Below are 18,811 nucleotides of genomic sequence, written 5' to 3' on the forward strand. Positions count from 1 at the left end.
AAGTCCCTTAACCTGAAACTGTTCTTAACCTGAAGCACCACTTTAGCTAATGGGGGCTGCCGCTGCGCCTCTGGAGCACGATTTCTGTTCTCAACCTGAAGCAAAGTTCTTAACCTGAAGCACTATTTCTGGGTTAGCGGAGTCTGTCACCTGAAGTGTATGTAACCTGAAGCGTATGTAACCCGAGGTACCACTGTAGTTAGTGTGAGGCACATGGAATTGTAAGCAAGATAATTTCTCCCATCCTGCCATAAGCACGGGAGGTACTGTTCCATAGCCTTCTGGCTTCTGACATTTCCCTGTATTCTGCTCATGAGGGCTAGAAGCTTGTTTTAAAACAGTTAAACTTAGATCACATCCACACGGGACAGTTAAAGCACATGACTTTCCCCCAAATAATCCCGGGAACTGTAGCTGAAGTGTGCTGGAAGTTGTAGTTCTGTGGTGGGTAAACTACAGTTCCCAGGATTCTTTGGGGGGAAAGCCATATGCTCTGTGTGTTAACTGTATGGTGTGAATGTGACCTTAAAAGCTGAGATTCTCTATAGGATTTATCTTGTGCCTAGTACTACATTCAGTAACTGCACAGCAGGGTTGAGGAATATGCATGTCGCATGCTCAGAACTGTCCCAAATAATTTAAATGTTTGTATAGAGAAAATCCAGCCCTGTTTATAACCCTTGGAAGGGTTGATTTTCAGGGAAGAATATGCTTTTCCTTCTGAATGTCCCAGGTTCAGTCCCCAGTTGCATTTGCAGACAGGACTGGGAATGTCCCCTGCCTGAAACCCTGGAGAGCTGCTGTCAGCCAGTTTAGACAATACTGAACTAGATGGACCCGTAGTCTGACTCTGTATAAGACATTTTCCTATGCTTCTTGCTGGTGAGGAGGGAAATAAATATATTTTTAAAAAAGCAATCTTAACAATGTTAATAATTTTGTTTTTTTTTAACTTCCAGAATTTGCTGAGAATGCAAAGCTCTTAGTCCTTCAGGACTAATTAATTTGAGAATTCTTTGGTTTGCAGTCAATTTGTGGCAGCATATGGTTGTTTGCAAACTGCATATAAAAAGTAATCAAAATATGAAATCCTTTTTGTTTCCCGTCTTCAAAGATGTTATTTGAACTTGATGGGAGCAGTGTGCATTCCCCCCCCCCCGTCTTTTAAATGTGCGCTCCTGTATTTTTCCAGCTGTTTTGGATCCTCTGTCTATATAAGCATGTCATTATTATCTGTAAAATGTTGGAGAATGTGTAGTTTTCTGTCAGTGTCTCATCTGTTTCCAAAAACACAGAGAGTAATTGCTGCAAGAAAAGTATCTTGGAGCATTAAGTTTGGGAGTCCTGTTTTCTATTTGTGGCTCTCTTTTCCCCTTATTTTACTTTTTCCCTCCCCTTTATTTTATTTTTTTCAATATTTGCGTCACGGGACCGTGATGCCTCCCCCCCCTTCCTTCTCAGAAGTCGGTTTTGTAACACACCCCAGCCGTTTCAAACCAAGCAGACAGCTTTACTTAGAAGCCTGAGCAGGAAATGACAAAATGGGATTTGTTCCGGGGGGGGGGGAGAGGAGGAGGAAAGGGGCGGGGTTTCCACGGAACAATCCACCTCGTAAAATGGGTATTCACAGAATTTGAGGCTGGGGGATTAAATGATAAAGCCAACACCAAGACGACCGCTGAGGGGAAATCTTTGGGGCCCTTCCTCTCTCCACATTTTCGCACCAGGTAAACTTCTTCCTTTTGCAACCCCAAAGGTTTTACTACTAGTAAATCATAGGGACCTTTCCCTCTCCCCCCCATCCCCCACCATAGTGAACCAGTCCTGTGGAGATGTCCTGGAATGGCAGAAGACTGGGGAGATGGAGATGGATGGTCCTGAGGAAGCTCCCAGCGGGTTGGGGGATGGAGATCCAGAATGGTCCCCCCTCCCAAGATGTTGGCTGTCTCAAGCCTAAAGCCTCCTTCTATGGAGGAATCTGAGAGTAGATCTGATGCTGAGATGGTTCTGACTCAGCCAGCGCGGAGATACCAGCCTTGGCGCAAGCACAGCTCCCAAATCCAGCGCACTCAATGGAGTGACAATTTCCTTGCCCAGGGCTCCATCTGGGTCCTGTGCAGTTAGCTGTGGGAGCAAGGTGCAGGGGGTGTGTGTCACCCTGTTGGATCAATGCCTTTTCTAGCGCTTAGCCATGTATCTTAAAGGTAAAGGGACCCCTGACCATTAGGTCCAGTCGTGGCCTACTCTGGGGTTGCGGCGCTCATCTCGCTTTATTGACCGAGGGAGCTGGTGAACAGCTTCTGGGTCATGTGGCTAGCATGACTAAACCGCTTCTGGCGAACCAGAGCAGCGCACGGAAATGCCGTTTACCTTCCTGCCAGAGTGGTACCTATTTATCTACTTCACTTTGACGTGCTTTTGAACTGCTAGGTTGGCAGGAGCAGGGACCGAGCAATGGGAGCTCACCCCATCGCGGGGAATCGAACCGCCGACCTTCTGATCGGCAAGCCCTAGGTTCTGTGGTTTAACCCACAGCGTCACCCGCGTCCCTTTCAGCCATGTATCTCCGGCTAGATGGTGGCGGGGTATACCGTATTTTTCGCTCTGTCAGACACACTTTTTCCCTCCTAAAAAGTAAGGGGAAATGTGTATGCGTCTTATGGAGCGGATGCAGGTGGGAGGCTCTGCTCAGCGCTCCCTTTAAAGAATTCCCCCCCCCCTTGCATTCCCTCTAAAAACTAGGTGCGTCTTATGGTCAGGTGCGTCTTATGGAGCAAAAAATACGGTGAATAATAAAATTAGTATTTCAACATTATTAAATAGTAACAGGTCTTTGACCCCCCCTCACAACACCAGACCAATACACCTCTGTTTGTCTCCCTCTCCCCCTCTTTCTACGTATATTTTTATTTCTCAAACTTGAGATTGCAGCACCTGCAGGCAGCATTCAGCAGTCGTTTGGGGTCCAGGGTAGGAGGGGAGAGCAAGTAGGGCAGAGAAAGGTCCGGCCACTTCCCGAGGCATCCCTGGAGGAAGAGATCACCCCCCTTTCTGTACAGCAGGCAAGACAAGCCCCTCGCTCCTCCTTTCAGGGTTTGGTAACCGGTTGCGACTGCCTAAGGAGCAAAGTCCAAAGAGCATCAGCCGGCCAGGCCATGCCAGAATTGTGTAAGGGCAAGGGGGAGGCGGCATTTAAGCCGCTCAAGTAGGAAGTGGCGTGGCCAAAAGGTTTCTTGAAATGTGAAAGGTTTGTGAAACATTTCCTGGCCTTGGGGGGATCCTTCAGCTTCTAGGCTCGGGATGAGTTTGCACCCATCTTTCTTGCTTCAGCAAATTCAGATTTGCTGCTAGATTCTAAGGGGCCCCATGAGCAGTATTAAAAAGGTAAAGGTAAAGGTACCCCTGCCCGTACGGGCCAGTCTTGACAGACTCTGGGGTTGTGCGCCCATCTCACTTAAGAGGCCAGGGGCCAGCGCTGTCCGGAGACACTTCCGGGTCATGTGGCCAGTGTGACATCGCTGCTCTGGCCAGAGCCAGAGCCAGAGCCGCACACGGAAACGCCGTTTACCTTCCCGCTGGTAAGCGGTCCCTATTTATCTACTTGCACCTGGAGGTGCTTTCGAACTGCTAGGTTGGCAGGCGCTGGGACTGAGCAGTGGGAGCGCACCCCGCCGCAGGGATTCGAACCGCCGACCTTTCGATCGGCAAGCCCTAGGCGCTGAGGCTTTAACCCACAGCGCCACCTGCGTCCCTTATGAGCAGTATTACAGATATACAATTCCCAGACTTCCCTGGGAAGAGGGTTTGACCACTACACCACTCCCTGAGAGGTATAGGAGGTCTCCTGAGAACTCTCGGCACCTCTCAGTTCCCAGGATTTTTGGGGGAAGCCGTGGCTGCTTAAAGTGGTACCATACTGCTTTAGGGTATAGTTCAGATGGTGGCCTAGGTCAGAAATTTTCCTGCGGGAATCTTGCTTTTGAAGTTTTTCTTTTGGCTTTCAGACCACCTTGGGATGCTGTTTCTGCTTTGAGTCTTTATTCTTTGTTGGGGAATCTGTGGCCCTCCCAAGATGGTTCTGTACTTTTCTCTCTCATCATCCCATTTCAATAAACCTTCTTAAAAAAAATATACCCGTTGGTATCTGCCCAGGATCCGAATGGCTTTTACACCATGTATGGTTGTTTTAAACTGTTTTTATATTTGCAGTCGGGTTTTGTTTTGATATAGAAAAATTGGGGCGGTTGGCTTTTGCTGCCCAACTCTCCTAAGCCCATGATCGGTCAGAGATGAATGGATGGAGGCAGGATGCAGTGAAAGCAAGGCAGTTCTTTATTTTTCTCTGGCGACAGAGATCCCTCCCCTCCTAGCACGGAGGCAAGAGAGACCCAGAACCAAGAAGACACATCTCTTTTAAGGGTTTGCATTTTGGCGTGGAGAAGGAGGACATCCGCTCTACAAAATTGCATCACACATAAAGTGGGGTTACTGTGGCTCAAGCAGGCCAAGGTGTGATATTCCTGAGCATTTAGCAAGTCAGGATGCCTGAGACATCCCTCAATGCAGAGCATCTGGGCAAACAATGGTTCATAGATATAGGAGAGGAATCCCTTCAGGAACTTCCCCTGATTGCTGTCTGCCTATATGGCAAGGGGGATTAAGGAGGTAGAGGAAATATTTAGATTCTTTTGGAGAGCCAAGATGGCTTTTGGATTGCTCTCCTGTACTATCTTAGACATGTGGTTTATATACCTATGTATGTGTGTTTGGGACGCGGGTGGCGCTGTGGGTTAAACCACAGAGCCTAGGACTTCTCGATCAGAAGGTTGGCGGTTTGAATCCCCGTGACGGGGTGAGCTCCCATTGCTCGGTCCCTGCTCCTGCCCACCTAGCAGTTCGAAAGCACATCAAAGTGCAAGTAGATAAATAGGTACTGCTCCAGCGGGAAGGTAAACAGCGTTTCTGTGCGCTGCTCTGGTTCGCCAGAAGCAGCTTAGTCATGCTGGCCACATGACCCAGAAGCTGTACGCTGGCTCCCTCGGCCAATAAAGCGAGATGAGCGCCGCAACCCCAGAGTCAGTCACGACTGGACCTAATGGTCAGGGGTTCCTTTACCTTTACCTTTATGTGTGTTTACCTTGTGCAATTATCAACATTTATTCTATATTTGAGACCTTAGAATCCCTATAACAGTTGATTAAAAATCGTTTTTATACATGCAATTGTTTTTAGATCTGTAATCTTCATATATGTCATGATGTTGTAAATTGTTTTGAGATGCCTCCAGGGGAAGCGATTTGTTAATGAAAATAGATAATAATAAACCATAAATTAGCTAGTCTGGCTGGGACTGATGAGAGAGGGGTTTTTTTTGGTGGGGGGCAGGGGTTCCACACCCCCCGTAGCCGAGACTGTCTTGCTGACCCTGAAGGATAAAGCAAAAGTGTGTTCCTGGCAGGAGATGGTGAATAATTATGTTTCAGAAGGCCTGAAATCCAAACCTCAAAGAAGTTTCCAAATATATATGTAGGTATATGTATGAATCTAAAGTCATGTGCACCCATCACCTCTGGCTACTTGTTCTCTGCCCCTCGTCTCACAAGTTTGCTGGTTCCAGGCTGAGAAAGCAGTAAAAGTGATAACAGGTTTCAGCTGAAAGCAGTTCCACTGGATTTTGAAATCGGAGAACTAGAAAAGCTAGTCTTGCTGGATACCTGCCAAGGCCAGGTGTAGAAAGGAACAAGGCACAGATTGGAACAATCTCTTGGATTGGCCACTTTAGAACTTGTGTTAATTTATATGCAGATCCATCTCTGAGTGTTTGTGTATCTCAATTGCTGCATGTTCAGCAGGGGTACGAGAGCTTCTGTGTTTGCTCATGCGTTCCAATGGCTATCAATCCTCATTGTGTTGTTTTTGGATTCCTTCTTTCTTTCTTTCTTTCTTTGCCTGTTGTTTAGCAATTGCAGTGTGCTAGATGCTAAAGTAACTTTTTTGAAACTTATGGTCTCCGAATTCTCATACATTAAAATATCTTATCTTTTTTCTGCAATAAACAGACACTTATGTTCTCTCTCTGAGCTTCTCCCCATCTTTCTCGCTGCTTCCTTCATTCCTGCATATGGACTTGGTTCTCCTTTCCCAAATGCCTGGTCAGAACCTTTCCCCATGTTCCCATTGCTTTATTCTGCTGGGGAAAGCAAAACCCCTTTACTTCATATTTCATCCTGCTCAACTTCAGTGCAGGCTGCTGGGTTGCAACCTAAGAACATGAGACAAGCCCCGCTGGATCAGGCTGACAGCTCATCTGGTCCAGCAATCCTGTTCTCACAGCGACAGACCCACGAGCAGGACCCAGCACTCTCCCCTCCTGCTGTTTCCAGCAACTGGTATTCAGAATCACTACTGCCTCCGGTGGTGGAGGCCAAGTATTGCCTCCATCGCTGCAAGTAGACATTGATAACTTTCTTCACGAATCTGTCCAGTCCTCTTTGAAAGCCATCCTAGTTGGCAGCCCTCGCTCTGGGATGGAGTTCCACAGTTTACGTGCAGCATGAAGAAGTTCAGAATGGTCCAGCAGACCTCTGATGGTTTGTGGTTTTCCAGTGAAGCTTGGTCCATTTGTTTGAATGGGGGCACTTGCCCCACCACCAACTTCATTCTGCCTTCATCCAGGCCCCCACCCCCTTGCCTGTCTTTTTACACCCAGTGAAGACGGTGCATGGCCTGTCCCCTTCCTCCCCCTTCGTCTTGGTGTTGCCCCTTGCAGACTTGCCAGGAGAATGGGGTCATGGGAGAAATAGTCAGCTCCACCTACTGGTTCTACCTACTGTTCGGTCTCCCTATAGGCCTCAGTGGCCACCAGCCACCATTAAATTAGCCAGTCCTTCAATTTATGAACAAATCAGTTTGTATAAGGTGCTCTTTGAATCTGTTGTTCTGTCTGAATTTCTCCTCGTCGCGACTGACTGTGGGTTTTTGTTTTTTTGCTTTCGACTGCATCTCTCTCACTCTCTCTCTCTCACACACACGCCCTTTGACACCCTGAAAAACGTAAAAATAAAAACCTGCTTAAAATTCCAGCATGCTGTTCTCAAGACCTGTGAAAGTAACTGTGTGGGAAGTGAGAAAACCTCACTTGCCCCCAAAAGCTGATGTTTTAGTCAGCTTCGCTGCTCGTGCAAAGCACACCCCACCGTCCTCAGTTTGGAATCTTGGGTCTGCCTTGTGTGAACAGAATGTGAACAGCAATGGCAATCCAAGCGGTGCAACTCACCTCCCTATATTCCCGTGCGGTGTAAGCCAAAGGGAGCCAGCAAGCAGCTGCCTTGTAAGGACAGATGAGGCTTTTATGTGTCCCAGGCTCAGAGCTGAGTCCAATATCTTTTGGCCCTAGAGGTGAGAAATGCAAACAGTTTACCGTTCTGTTATCTGCACTGGAGGTTTGTGTCTGAGTGGGAATAGAGTTGTAAGAAGGGCGTCATTTTCCATTCCGCCCTGTGCTCATTTCTTCCAGCACCGCCTCCATTCCGCTGCAGCCCGTCTTCTGCCCGAAACCCATGCTGCTCACCTCACTGTCCACTATGGCGAAATGGCATAACTTGCGCCGTTAATTCCGTAAACGTTATAATCATACCGTTCCAACGCATTCATTCCAATACAAAGGAAACACAAAGCAAAGGAGGATGGAAAGGAGCAGGGGACCTCAATCAATTGTGTATCATTTGTGAACTGAAAGCATCAGCATTGTGAATACCAAGGCAGGTTGATTTTGCGGACATGGGATGTATAAGCAAATGCTGTCCGTTTCAGCTCCTGTTTCCATTTTCCATTTTCCAGATCTCTGGGTGAGGAACTGGTGGCTGGCCAGAGGTCCCAGCCAGCCTGGGACCAATCAGGGATCATAGAACTGTAGAGTTGGAAAGGGACCACAAGGGCCATCTAGTCCAACCCCCTGCAATGCAGAAATCGGCGGGGGGGGGGCATTCAGCCGAAAGAGCAGAAGGACTCTCAAGATAACTTCCTAGGAATCTGGGTTGGCTTTGATGACGACTTGATAAGCTCAGTGACCTACCGAGCTTTGAGAAACCCTGGTCTGTGTTGTAAGTTATCTAAAGGTAAAGGGACCCCTGACCATTAGGTCCAGTCGTGACCGACTCTGGGGTTGCGGCGCTCATCTCGCTTTATTGGTCGAGGGAGCCGGTGTACAGCTTCCGGGTCCTGTGGCCAGCATGACTGAGCCGCTTCTGGTGAACCAGAGGAGCACACGGAAACACGTTTACCTTCCCGCTGGAGTGGTACCTATTTATCTACTTGCACTTTGATGTGCTTTCAAACTGCTAGGTTGGCAGGAGGAGGGACCGAGCAATGGGAGCTCACCCCGTCGCGGGGATTCGAACCGCCGACCTTCTGATCGGCAAGTCCTAGGCTCTGTGGTTTAACCCACACGCGTCCCTTGTAGATGCACATAATTCAGCCACTGTGTTGGAGAAAAACGTCCTGGATTTGATCATAGTCCAGGTGGGAATGCCCTGTACTCCATGCTGAGCTACATTACAAACACACACACTATGCAATGTGCGATACGAAAGAACATAATGAGATCCCTACTGGCTTTCAAGCTAGTTTCTCATCAAGTCCAGCAGTCTAGAATCCTAGAATTGCAGAGTTAGGAGGGTCCCCGGGGGTTCATCTGGTCCTGCCCCCCGCAACGCAGGGATCTCAAATATAGCATCCACAGGCAACCAGATGCCCTTAAGGGGAGCCTGTAAGCCGAACCTGAGACCACAACAGCGCGCTCTGCACTTTTGATCCCTTGCAAGTTGCTTTCAGAGTCATGAATTCCCCTGACAGCGCAGGTAGAACACAGCCGTCCTGGCTTAGTAGCTGCTGATATTCTCCAAGAATTGAACTACAGTAATCCTTCTTTTTTTAAAATCCCACCTTGCTGGGCATCACTGCCTCTTGTGGGAGCAAAATCCATCCTTTCGCTGTGAAAAGTGCTCTTCCTTTCTCCTGAATCTCCCAGGCTTGTAACAGACTTGCAAAAACATTCCCAGAAAACTTATAGGGAGGAGCAGCAGCCTTTGCCTTAAAAAAAGGAAGAGAGTAAAAAAAATAGAGGGAGAATAGGAACGCCTGCCCACTGAATGGAAATCTTTCCAGGGCAGACCTGATGTACGTGATTGTTTAGACGTTATCGCAGCTGCAGAGATGACATCGCTTAGCAGAGACAACCTGCGGGGCTGTGTGTGTGCGTGTGCACGTGTATATGTGAGTGAATGATCTATTCTAAATATGAAGGCGAAATCAGATTGCGTGGGCCTTTCCCATGGAACCGGTGCCGCTCCCACCACGGTGCTGAATCAGCGGGAAATGTATATTTCGGGTCATTTCAAATGTTGTCTTAGCTGAGTCAGCCTTCTCCATCGCTGATAAGGAGTATTTACACGTCTGGGATAACATTTGCAAGGCTTCATAGATTTGACCAAGACTGAAAGGAGGTGTGTGTGTGTGTGTGTGTGTGTGTGTAAAAGGTCTTGCGTTTCGCACTTCTCCTTTTTCATCCGCTGTGGGGCAATGACAGGAGAGAGGACTGTTTCCTTTCTTCCCTGCTGGGGGGCTGCCCAGAGGCACCCGATTGGCCACTGGAGGAAACAGGATGTTTGGACTTCAGGGATGTTGGGGGAGCTAGGTTTTGGCCTGCACTTTTTAAAGAGAGCAGGCTAGATTTGCAGTTCTTGGGCTGATACTATGTGGATTGGAACAGTGTTAGCTAGCCTTTGGCTTTCACACCCTTCTCCACATTTGCAATACAGTTCTGGGCTCAAAAAATTGCATTGATTTAAATGCATCCAACTCCCCCCCCCCCCCAGTATTTTACAATAAAATGCATACGGAAATACATGTTGTGAAATGTCCATGCAGGGGCCAGGGGAGAGAGACATTAAAAATACAAATATTGTGCATTAAAAGGAATCCACAGGTTGCTACAGCAAAGGAATGGGCTGGACGTTTGAATGCATATGTCTGAAAGTGGCCCAGTCCACTTTCACCCTTCTTATTGGCTAGATCAGTCTTCCCCAAATTGGTACCTTCCAGATACTCTGTGTTCAAGGCTCTTGCTTCAGTCTCCTGGCACCTCCAGTTAAATGTATTAGGTAGCAGAATTAGGTAGCAGGAATTCTAAGAAGTCGTTGCTTTCTGTTCCTGTATTTGCTGCCTGCAGCGTGGTTGCCATTCCACTGCAGTTCATCTGCTGCCAAAAACTGCATGATTCATCTGCTGTAGGAAAATCACATAATTTGTGCAATTATTTGTGTACGTTTCATTGCCCTTACGGCCATTCCGCTGCGTGTAGTTTGGTGCTAAGGAAACACAATGCAAATAGGAAAAATAATGTTATTGGTTATGCTTGTGAACTGAAAGCAACAACAACAGCAAATTTCAATCATGTTTGCTGGATCAGTTTCAGTCCTGAACATGGAATGAATAAGTGAACATCGGCCGGAGCCTGTGACAGGTGGAACCAAATAATTGTAGCTTTGCCCTTATCTTGTTGAGTTCTGTGTGGATCAAGGAGGGCAGAAGTGGATAACTAGTGTGTGTCCCCCATCCCACCCCCCACCCCAGACTGGGCTGGTTGTAAACAAGAAGGCAGTCAGGAGGGGGCTGGTTAAGGCAGACCAAGATTGATAGGGCAGTGCCCTAATGGACCAGCCCCCCTTGCAGTCAAAAATACCTTCCTTTGGGGCAAGTGAAACTATTTTTCTTAAAAGAAACTGCCTCACTAAAAGAACTTATAAGAAAAGAGCCTGAGCACTTCATCCCTCTTGCTTGAGAAGCTGGAAGTTCTGCCAAATCATTTACCTGTGGGAGAAATGGGAAGCAGGGCTTATTTCATTAGCTTTGCTGAAGGACCAGCTCCATTAAGTGCTATTATCTTTTGAGATTCCTGCATTGCGCTGGGCTCGGTTAGATGACCCTCGGAGACCCCTCCCAACTCTACAATTCTGTGATTCTAGAAGTGCCTCCTTCCACTGAGTTGTTTTTACGCCCGCTGGTCCTTATAAGAACTACTGTTTAAGAGCTAGTGCCCGAGCTTGCGTTTTTCCTCTTCCCTCCCTGTCCTCTTTCCTTGCGTGCTATGCATTTCGGGTCGTAAGCATGCAGGTAGGGGCTGTCCTTTTTAAAACGGATGGCAAGTAACCCTGGGAGTCTTTTCAGTCGAAGAGCCAGGTGCAAATGCTAATGATAATAATAACCATGTCTATTAATGGGTTACCGGTTTGTGCTCTTAGATGTTTCCTGGTGCCGTTTGTGATCCTTTTCCCTCCTCTCCCTTGGCAGGTGAAACTTGTCCGTTATATTGGCACCCAGCTTCAGTGCAAGTTGAATGTCCCCCTGAATGACAGGACAGTGGAGCTGAACAGTTACCCGCGGTTCAGCGACTGGCTGTATCTCGTCAACGTGAGGAAAGACGTCGTTCAGGTAAGGCGGTGGGAACGTACGTCCGAGCTTCCCAGTCAGGAGAACGGAGCCGTTTCGTTGTCTAAAAGTAGCTGCGTACCCTTGAATTTATTTATTTATTTTAAAATTAATGGTAGATCCTGGGTACAGGTAGCGGCTGTTTTAGACGCAGCCAGTAATGTGCCTGACTGCATGTAACACCAAACCCAGAAGTGACCTGAAAATTTCGCAAAAAGGGATGGAAGGGGACGGGGGCAGAACTGTGTCTTTGCAGACTTTTTCAGTGGTGTTTCAAATATATATACAATCTTACTTAAAGGTGTGATACCTTGGAACGTAAACCCCCCCCCCCAAATTGGGAGCCGCCTGTATCTTAAAAGATTCCCCCCCGTATTGGATAATGTTCGTGTTAAGTTGTGGGTTGACATAGCAGACGACACAGCGATTTCTCCAAGTAGCTCTTTATTTTGTAAGCTGGAATAGAACTGAACAGCAAACAGCTCAGCCGGCCTGCTTTTATAGGCAGCTGGCTGTCAAACATTGTAGCAAGAACAACCCAGGTTTCCCGCCTAAAATAACTGATGTGGACCTGAGTGAAAACTACATACACAATACTCCTAGTGGCCTGAGTGAGAACTTCAATACATAACAGTTCACTTGTACTACTTTGTGTGTTTAGTTAGAAGTAAGGCCCCGTCTGCCCTATGCATTTAAAGCAGTATCATACTGCTTTAAGAGTCATTGCTTCCCCCAGAGAATCCTGGGAACTGTAGTTAAAGGAGCCGAGAGTGGTTAGAAGACCTGTATCCCCCTCAAAAGATCTTACAGTTCCCAGAATTCCCTGGGAAGAAGTCTTGATTGTTAAACCACTCTGGCATTTAGAGCATTGTGAGGGGAATTACAGCTTCTGTGGGAACAAATTAAATTAAATTAAATTAAATTAAATTAAAAAATTCCTTCTTGTAGCACCTTAGACACCAACTAAGTTAGTTATTGGTATGAGCTTTCATGTGCATGCGCACTTCTTTTATTTATTTTATTATGTTTCGACTACGGCAGACCAACACGGCTACCTACCTGTAACTAGCTTCTGTGGGCTACACCAGCTTTTCATGGCCCCCCGCAACACTTTCCCTTCGCTTCTCTCCTCTTCTGCAGTCAGACAGAATCTCCCTAATATCTGCTTTGAAAACGGCCTCTGCACATGCTCGGGAGTTCTTGCTTTTCTCCAGCTAGTTTGAGCTGAAAGAGGAGACCCACCCAGTTCGTGACATTCCTCACTTAGCTCACCCAATCCACAGGCTCTTTGGTTTATGAACTTAAGTTTTGTTCAGTCTTCTTTGATGCGGTGAATGAATTGTGACATTATTGGTTTCCTATGAAAGCCCTGGAACAGGCTTGTAAATATTTTTTTGACCCAGCTCTGTCTAAAGGACATTTTCTTTGTATCTGTCACCCTGAAGGCGTAAGACCTAACCATTGCATGCCGCTGCCACTTGCAACTTCCAAATTCCACCAGAGGGCTGAGATTTTTGCACGCAGATTTTCTCACTTATCATGGAACATGGCAGAACATCTCTCTCTCTCTCTCTCTCTCTTTTTGCAGAGCTCTTTGGGCTTACTGCAAAAGCGAAATGTCTGTGTATATGTGAAATTCTTTAGATTAACCTTATCTTGAAGCTGCAGCAGGGATGATGTCACTTCCTTATCTCATGTGTCCTCCAACACGTCAGTCACGATTTTAATTTGTTTTGTTACAGGGGGAACTAGAAAGCATGAGTGATGTTTTGGCCACCCAGGGATTCGATGGTCTCTCACAGTGATTTCCAGCTCTTAGGTGCTCCCTGCACTATGCATTTAAAACAGCCTTAAACAGTCATGGCTTCCCCCAGAGAATCCTGGGGACTGTAGTTTAAGGGTGCAAGAGAATTGGTAAAGGTAAAGGGACCCCTGACCATGAGGTCCAGTCATGGCCAACTCTGGGGATGTGGCGCTCATCTCGCTTTACTGGCCAAGGGAGTCGGTGTACAGCTTCTGGGTCTTGTGGCCAGCATGACTAAGCCACTTTCTGGTGAACCAGAGCAGCGCATGGAAACGCCGTTTACCTTCCCGCTGGAGTGGTACCTATTTATCTACTTGCACTTTGACGTGCTTTCGAACTGCTAGGTTGGAAGGATCAGGGACTGAGCAATGGGAGCTCACCCCGTCACGGGGATTCTAACCCCCAACATTCTGATCGGCAAGTCCTAGGCTCTGTGGTTTAACCCACAGCGCCACCCGCGTCCCTAAGAGAATTCTTAGGAGACCTCTATTCCCCTCACAGAGCTACAGTACCCAGAATTCCCTGGGAAGAGGAACTGACTATTAAACTGAGCTGGTGAGGGATTAGGGGTCTCCTCACAGTTCTCAGAACAAACTACAGTCCCCAGAATTCTTTGGGAGAAGCCATGATACTTCCTTAAATGAGTAGAGCATAGGTACCAACTCCCTGGGGCCCTGGGTGCCAGAGCACCCACAAAATTCCCCATGAAGGGGCCAGGTACCCACAAATTTTGGTGCCAGGGCCATGCACACTGCGTGGCACCCACAACCCTAGGTGCCCACGGTTGCGGGGCCAAGTTGGCACTCCTGGCAGACAGAGCCTTAATTTGAAATTTGTCTGTGTGCCGAGTCTCAGGCCTGTTTTGAAGCTTGTGCCCTAGAACCCTCGTTCAAAATTTGTCACCGCCCGGTTGCAGCAGAATTGAAGCAATTTGCAGAGATTTTGGAGGGCTTTCTTTTTCATCGTGCACAAGTTCCGTGGTCAAACTGTGGCAGGGAAAAACCGTTCCTGGGGCTGTAGTTAAACCCAGGTTGAGGAACCTTTTCCTGGCCGATGGGATGAGTTCCGCTTCCCAGCTTTCCCACAGCCTGATGGAACGAGGCAGCCTAATGGAATGCCTGCCTGTTACTTTGATTTAATTCCAGAGGGCTTCTTAATGATCTTTTAAAGGGCAATTCTTCCAAACCAGGGGGATGTTAACACCATGAAGGAAGATGGACACCTTTATCAATGTCAACTTCAGTGTTTGGGGTTGAGGGGGCTTGGTCAATATGCCCTAAGTGTGGGGTTGGGTTGGGGGTGGGGAGATGTTGCCAAAGTTGTCGCTGCCTATGTGCTTTCTCTGTCTTTCTTTCCGGGCCCAATCCACCCCAAAGCAAATGCTCAAGGCAGCTGGAGGCTTGCGTTCCTCCTTCTTTTTGTTATCACAACAGAGAAATGAGGGGTGCTGTGTCACCTTCCCTCTGGTGGCGTGTGAGCTTTGGCTGTTGCTGGGGGGCGGCCCTCATTCTGCAATACTTGGGCCAGTAGTTTTCCATAGGGTTTGACTGAAGCGGGCGAGTGTATCTCAGCTGTGATGTTGACGTAACACAGCATTGGGGGTTTCTAGAATTACTTAAGCCCCAAAACGAAAAGTCCCCACCCCTAGGGTATTTGTCAGTCTCACCAGAGATTTCAGTTTACTGCAATTGCAGAATGCAGAGAGGGAAAACACCGGTTCTGTGATGTCCAAGATGTTATCTCCCCTGCTTTGTCATTGCAGTTGTTTAAAATACAGTGATACCTCGGGTTAAGTACTTAATTCGTTCCAGAGGTCCGTTCTTAACCTGAAACTGTTCTTAACCTGAAGCACCACTTTAGCTAATTGGGCCTCCCGCTGCTGCCGCACCGCCGGAGCACGATTTCTGTTCTCATCCTGAAGCAAAATTCTTAAACTGAAGCACTGTTTCTGGGTTAGTGGAGTCTGTAACCTGAAGCGTATGTAACCTGAAGCGTATGTAACCTGAGGTACCACTGTAGTGGGAAGCAGGCCCAGCACAGGTGTTATATGCAAGGGGGTGAGATCTTTAGCAAAAACAACAATAGTTGCAGCGTGAAGAGTTTCTGTTCAGGTGCCAGCCAACCCACTAGCTGTGCTCCATTCCGTTTCCCCTCCTCTTCGTTTTCTCTTTCTGAATGTCAGTCGGCATTTCATGGTCACTCTGCCTGCGCAGCCATTGTCGTTCTCTCCCCCCCCCCCCTCCTTCTGCCCAAGCTTTATGGTACTTCTGCAAACTTCAGCTAGAAAAAGCTCTATCTAGCCTTGCCCTTTGGGTCTAAGTTTCTCCTTGCGGTGAGCCCTTTTTCTTTTCAGCAAGCATTTAAAAAGTGGCTTGTCCACCCACATCCTGAAGTGGTACAGTCTCACCTTTGGACTGTACCACCTTAATCTGCTGCATGGATACATCCAGGCTGAGGCAGTTCTCGCACATAAGCATGCTTTGAACAAATGTTTGTGGTGGGGCATGGGGTCGTGGAGGCAAGCTTCAACCCACTCACTGCCCGCAGTCTGCATGTGTTTCTTATCATGCCTGCAATGTGGTGTGGCAATAAAACTGCTAACACATCTGCAAAGCAGGGTCTACTATGGTTCCAAACTGGATGGGAGACCACAAGTTGAGATTCCTGCATTACAGGGGGTGGACTAGATGAACCTCGGGGTCCCTTCCAACTCTTCAATTCTATGATTCCATGTTTGCATGACACATAAAATTTACATGGGCTCTGTTCAAATTTCTGTGATGGACCTGGCAAACTTGTGACAGTCTAGATGTTGTTGGACTCCAATTCCCATCACCCTTCACCATTGGCTACAGTGACAAAGGTTTATGGGAATTGCAGTGCAGCAACCTCTGAAGGACCACAGTTCTCCCCCCTCCCTGGCCATTTCTTCTAGACCAGGCATCCCCAAACTCTGCCCTCTAGATGTTTTGGGACTACAACACCCATCCCTAGCTAACAGGACCAGTGGTCAGGGATGAAGGGAATTGTAGTCCCACAACATCTGGAGGGCCAAGCTTGGCCATGCCTGTTCTAGATCGTAAACTTGGATAGATCACGAATGGAGATTTTAGTTCATTCGTGGGATATATCTTAAAGTAGAGACAGCTGTTTAACATGGGAAATGCGTTGCTCGCTCTTTGGGATAAGCCCCTGGGATCTCCTGAAATGAGAAATAAAAAAATTAAAGATAAGAATAGGCAGACTTGTGTAACTCTACCTTGGGCGTCATCTACACTCCACATCCTGTTTTAAACAGTCATGGCTTCTCCCAAAGAATCCTGGGAACTGTAGTTTGCTAAGCCGGCTGAAAGTTGTGAGGAGACCCCATTCCCCCTCACCAAACTACAATTCCCAAAGTGATTTAACAACCCTTGCCTCTCCCCAGGGAATTCTGGGAGTTAAAGTTATGTGCAGGGAATAGGGGTCTCTTCACCGCTTTCAGCAGGATTCGATGGGGGAAGCCATGACAGTTTTACCAGTAAGTGGTCTGCTTCTTTAAGCCCATAGCGGGTATATATGGGGCCAGGACAAACTTGGTGGTTGAGACTCACCTGTAATCGTCATTACTTGCCTGTTAATCTGAACGGCACAGTGCAGTTTCATTTGCCTTTCCGCACAGATACTGTCCAGATAATGTTTGTCTGTTACGAAATAAATACGAAACAAGGCGGGGAATGGAGGGGACGTGGGTAGTGCTGTGGGTTAAACCACAGAGCCCAGGACTTGCCGATCAGAAGGTCGGCGGTTCGAATCCTCGCCATGGGGCGAGCTCCCGTTGCTCAGTCCCTGCTCCTGCCAACCTAGCAGTTCGAAAGCACGTCAAAGTGCAAGTAGATAAATAGGTACCACTCTGGTGGTAAGGTAAACGGCATTTCCGTGCGTTGCTCTGGTTGCCAGAAGCGGCTTAGTCATGCTGGCCACATGACCCGGAAGCTGTACGCCGGCTCCCTCGGCCAGTAAAGCGAGATGAGCGCCACAACTGCAGAGTCGGTCTCGACTGGACCTAATGGCCAGGGATCCCTTTACCTTTTACTGAGACCCTTCTCTGCCTCTGTCCCTCCCTCTTCCTCCCGACAACTCTGCAGAGCCAGGGAGAAATTGCACTTTCCCCATTTCAGTCCCTGCGTGGTGTTATGAGAAGGTCAAATCCAGAGCAGGGGCTGAAACATCATGCTCACTTTGAGGGGCCTCTTCCTTTCCCAGCCACCAACCTTTCTCTTTCTCTCTCTCTCTAATATTTTTATTAAATTTTCAACAAAAATAACAAAAAGGAAAAAAGGCAAACCTTTCAAATGTGTTAATGAAAGGGAAAATGCTCAGTTCATCATTGATGCGCTGAGGTCAGTACCTGGGAAGAATTCCCCTGGAATCCATTTGCGAATGTGGAAGGTTTGATTCTGATGTGGGCAGCATTGTTGGAAATGTCTGGGCGGGCGATGTTTTGTTCCCCTCCTCTCCGTTGATAGTTCTTTGGAACTTTTCGTGGGAAAGGTTATGTTCCCGTGAAGGCTGTCCTTTGGGGTCTTTTAGGCAAGAAGAGTGGAAAGAGATTTTCTTCTGTGGCAGTGGGAAACAGTTCTTTTTAAACGTTGAAAGAAAGCAGAAGCAAACCGTTTTTCTCGGCATTTAACTTTGCACAAAATTTGGTCCCCGAGGTGCCACTGGGGATTTTCCTATGAAGTATATGGTAGTCAGGTGCTTCAACAAATTGTTGCAGCGTGGAGTTGTGCCTGCTCAGGGTGCCAGCCAGTCGGCTGTGCCCTTTTCTGTGGTATTCCATTCTGCCCTGTATCCCAACAACAGCAGCATTGCTTGTTTGTGCTAGATCCCCCAGTAGGCTGTTTTTGGTCTACTTAAGATCACCCACCCCCAAAAGTTATTTTGTACTTTTCAAAGCACACACGTGCCGATCCATCAATTGTGCACGATTGGTGCCGTTTTAGTTACATATTATTAATCATTATTTTTTAGTTACTTTATTTAACAAAAAAACCTAGCTTAACAGGATAAAATATACCATATTACAGAAGGATCCACGGTGGAAAAAAATGAGTTTGCCATGAGTATATTGAATATGATAGGTCATCATTTATTTTAGAGGCTTTTTACCCCATCCATTTCCCACCAACCATCTCAGGGTGTTGTTGAGAGTGTGTGTGAGGGAGGGAGTCTCGGGTACAAAGTCAGGGAGCAGCAACATGACTGGGTCGGGGTTTGAATCTCCGTTTCCCAGGCTTAGTTCACCACCCTGTTGGTCCTTGTTTAACCAAAGAACAGGCTGCCTCCTTTTCATCTCTGGTTACCCTGCAAAAACTTGTCCTGCAAATAGACCGTGGAGCAGATGGAGATGAACTCTTTAGCAATGTGCTGGGGAAGGGGCTCGTGGGAGAACTGGGTTTCTATCTGAGGCTGCATATGCACCATACCTTTAAAGCACCCTCTCCCAAGAACCCTGGAAATAATAGTTTGCCCTTCATA

General features: G+C 47.5%; 1 protein-coding gene across 1 annotated transcript in view; it reads left to right on the forward strand.

The window, feature by feature from the left end:
* KSR1 (kinase suppressor of ras 1) overlaps window positions 1–18,811 on the forward strand; it is a 113,919-nt gene that overhangs the window by 50,614 nt on the left and 44,494 nt on the right. The window contains 1 exon segment of the mRNA XM_079955947.1: window positions 11,350–11,490. Coding sequence (XP_079812073.1) covers window positions 11,350–11,490 — 141 coding nt within the window.

This window comes from Podarcis cretensis (assembly GCF_951804945.1).
Source record: "Podarcis cretensis genome assembly, chromosome: 15".
NCBI classification, from domain to species: Eukaryota; Metazoa; Chordata; class Lepidosauria; order Squamata; family Lacertidae; genus Podarcis; species Podarcis cretensis.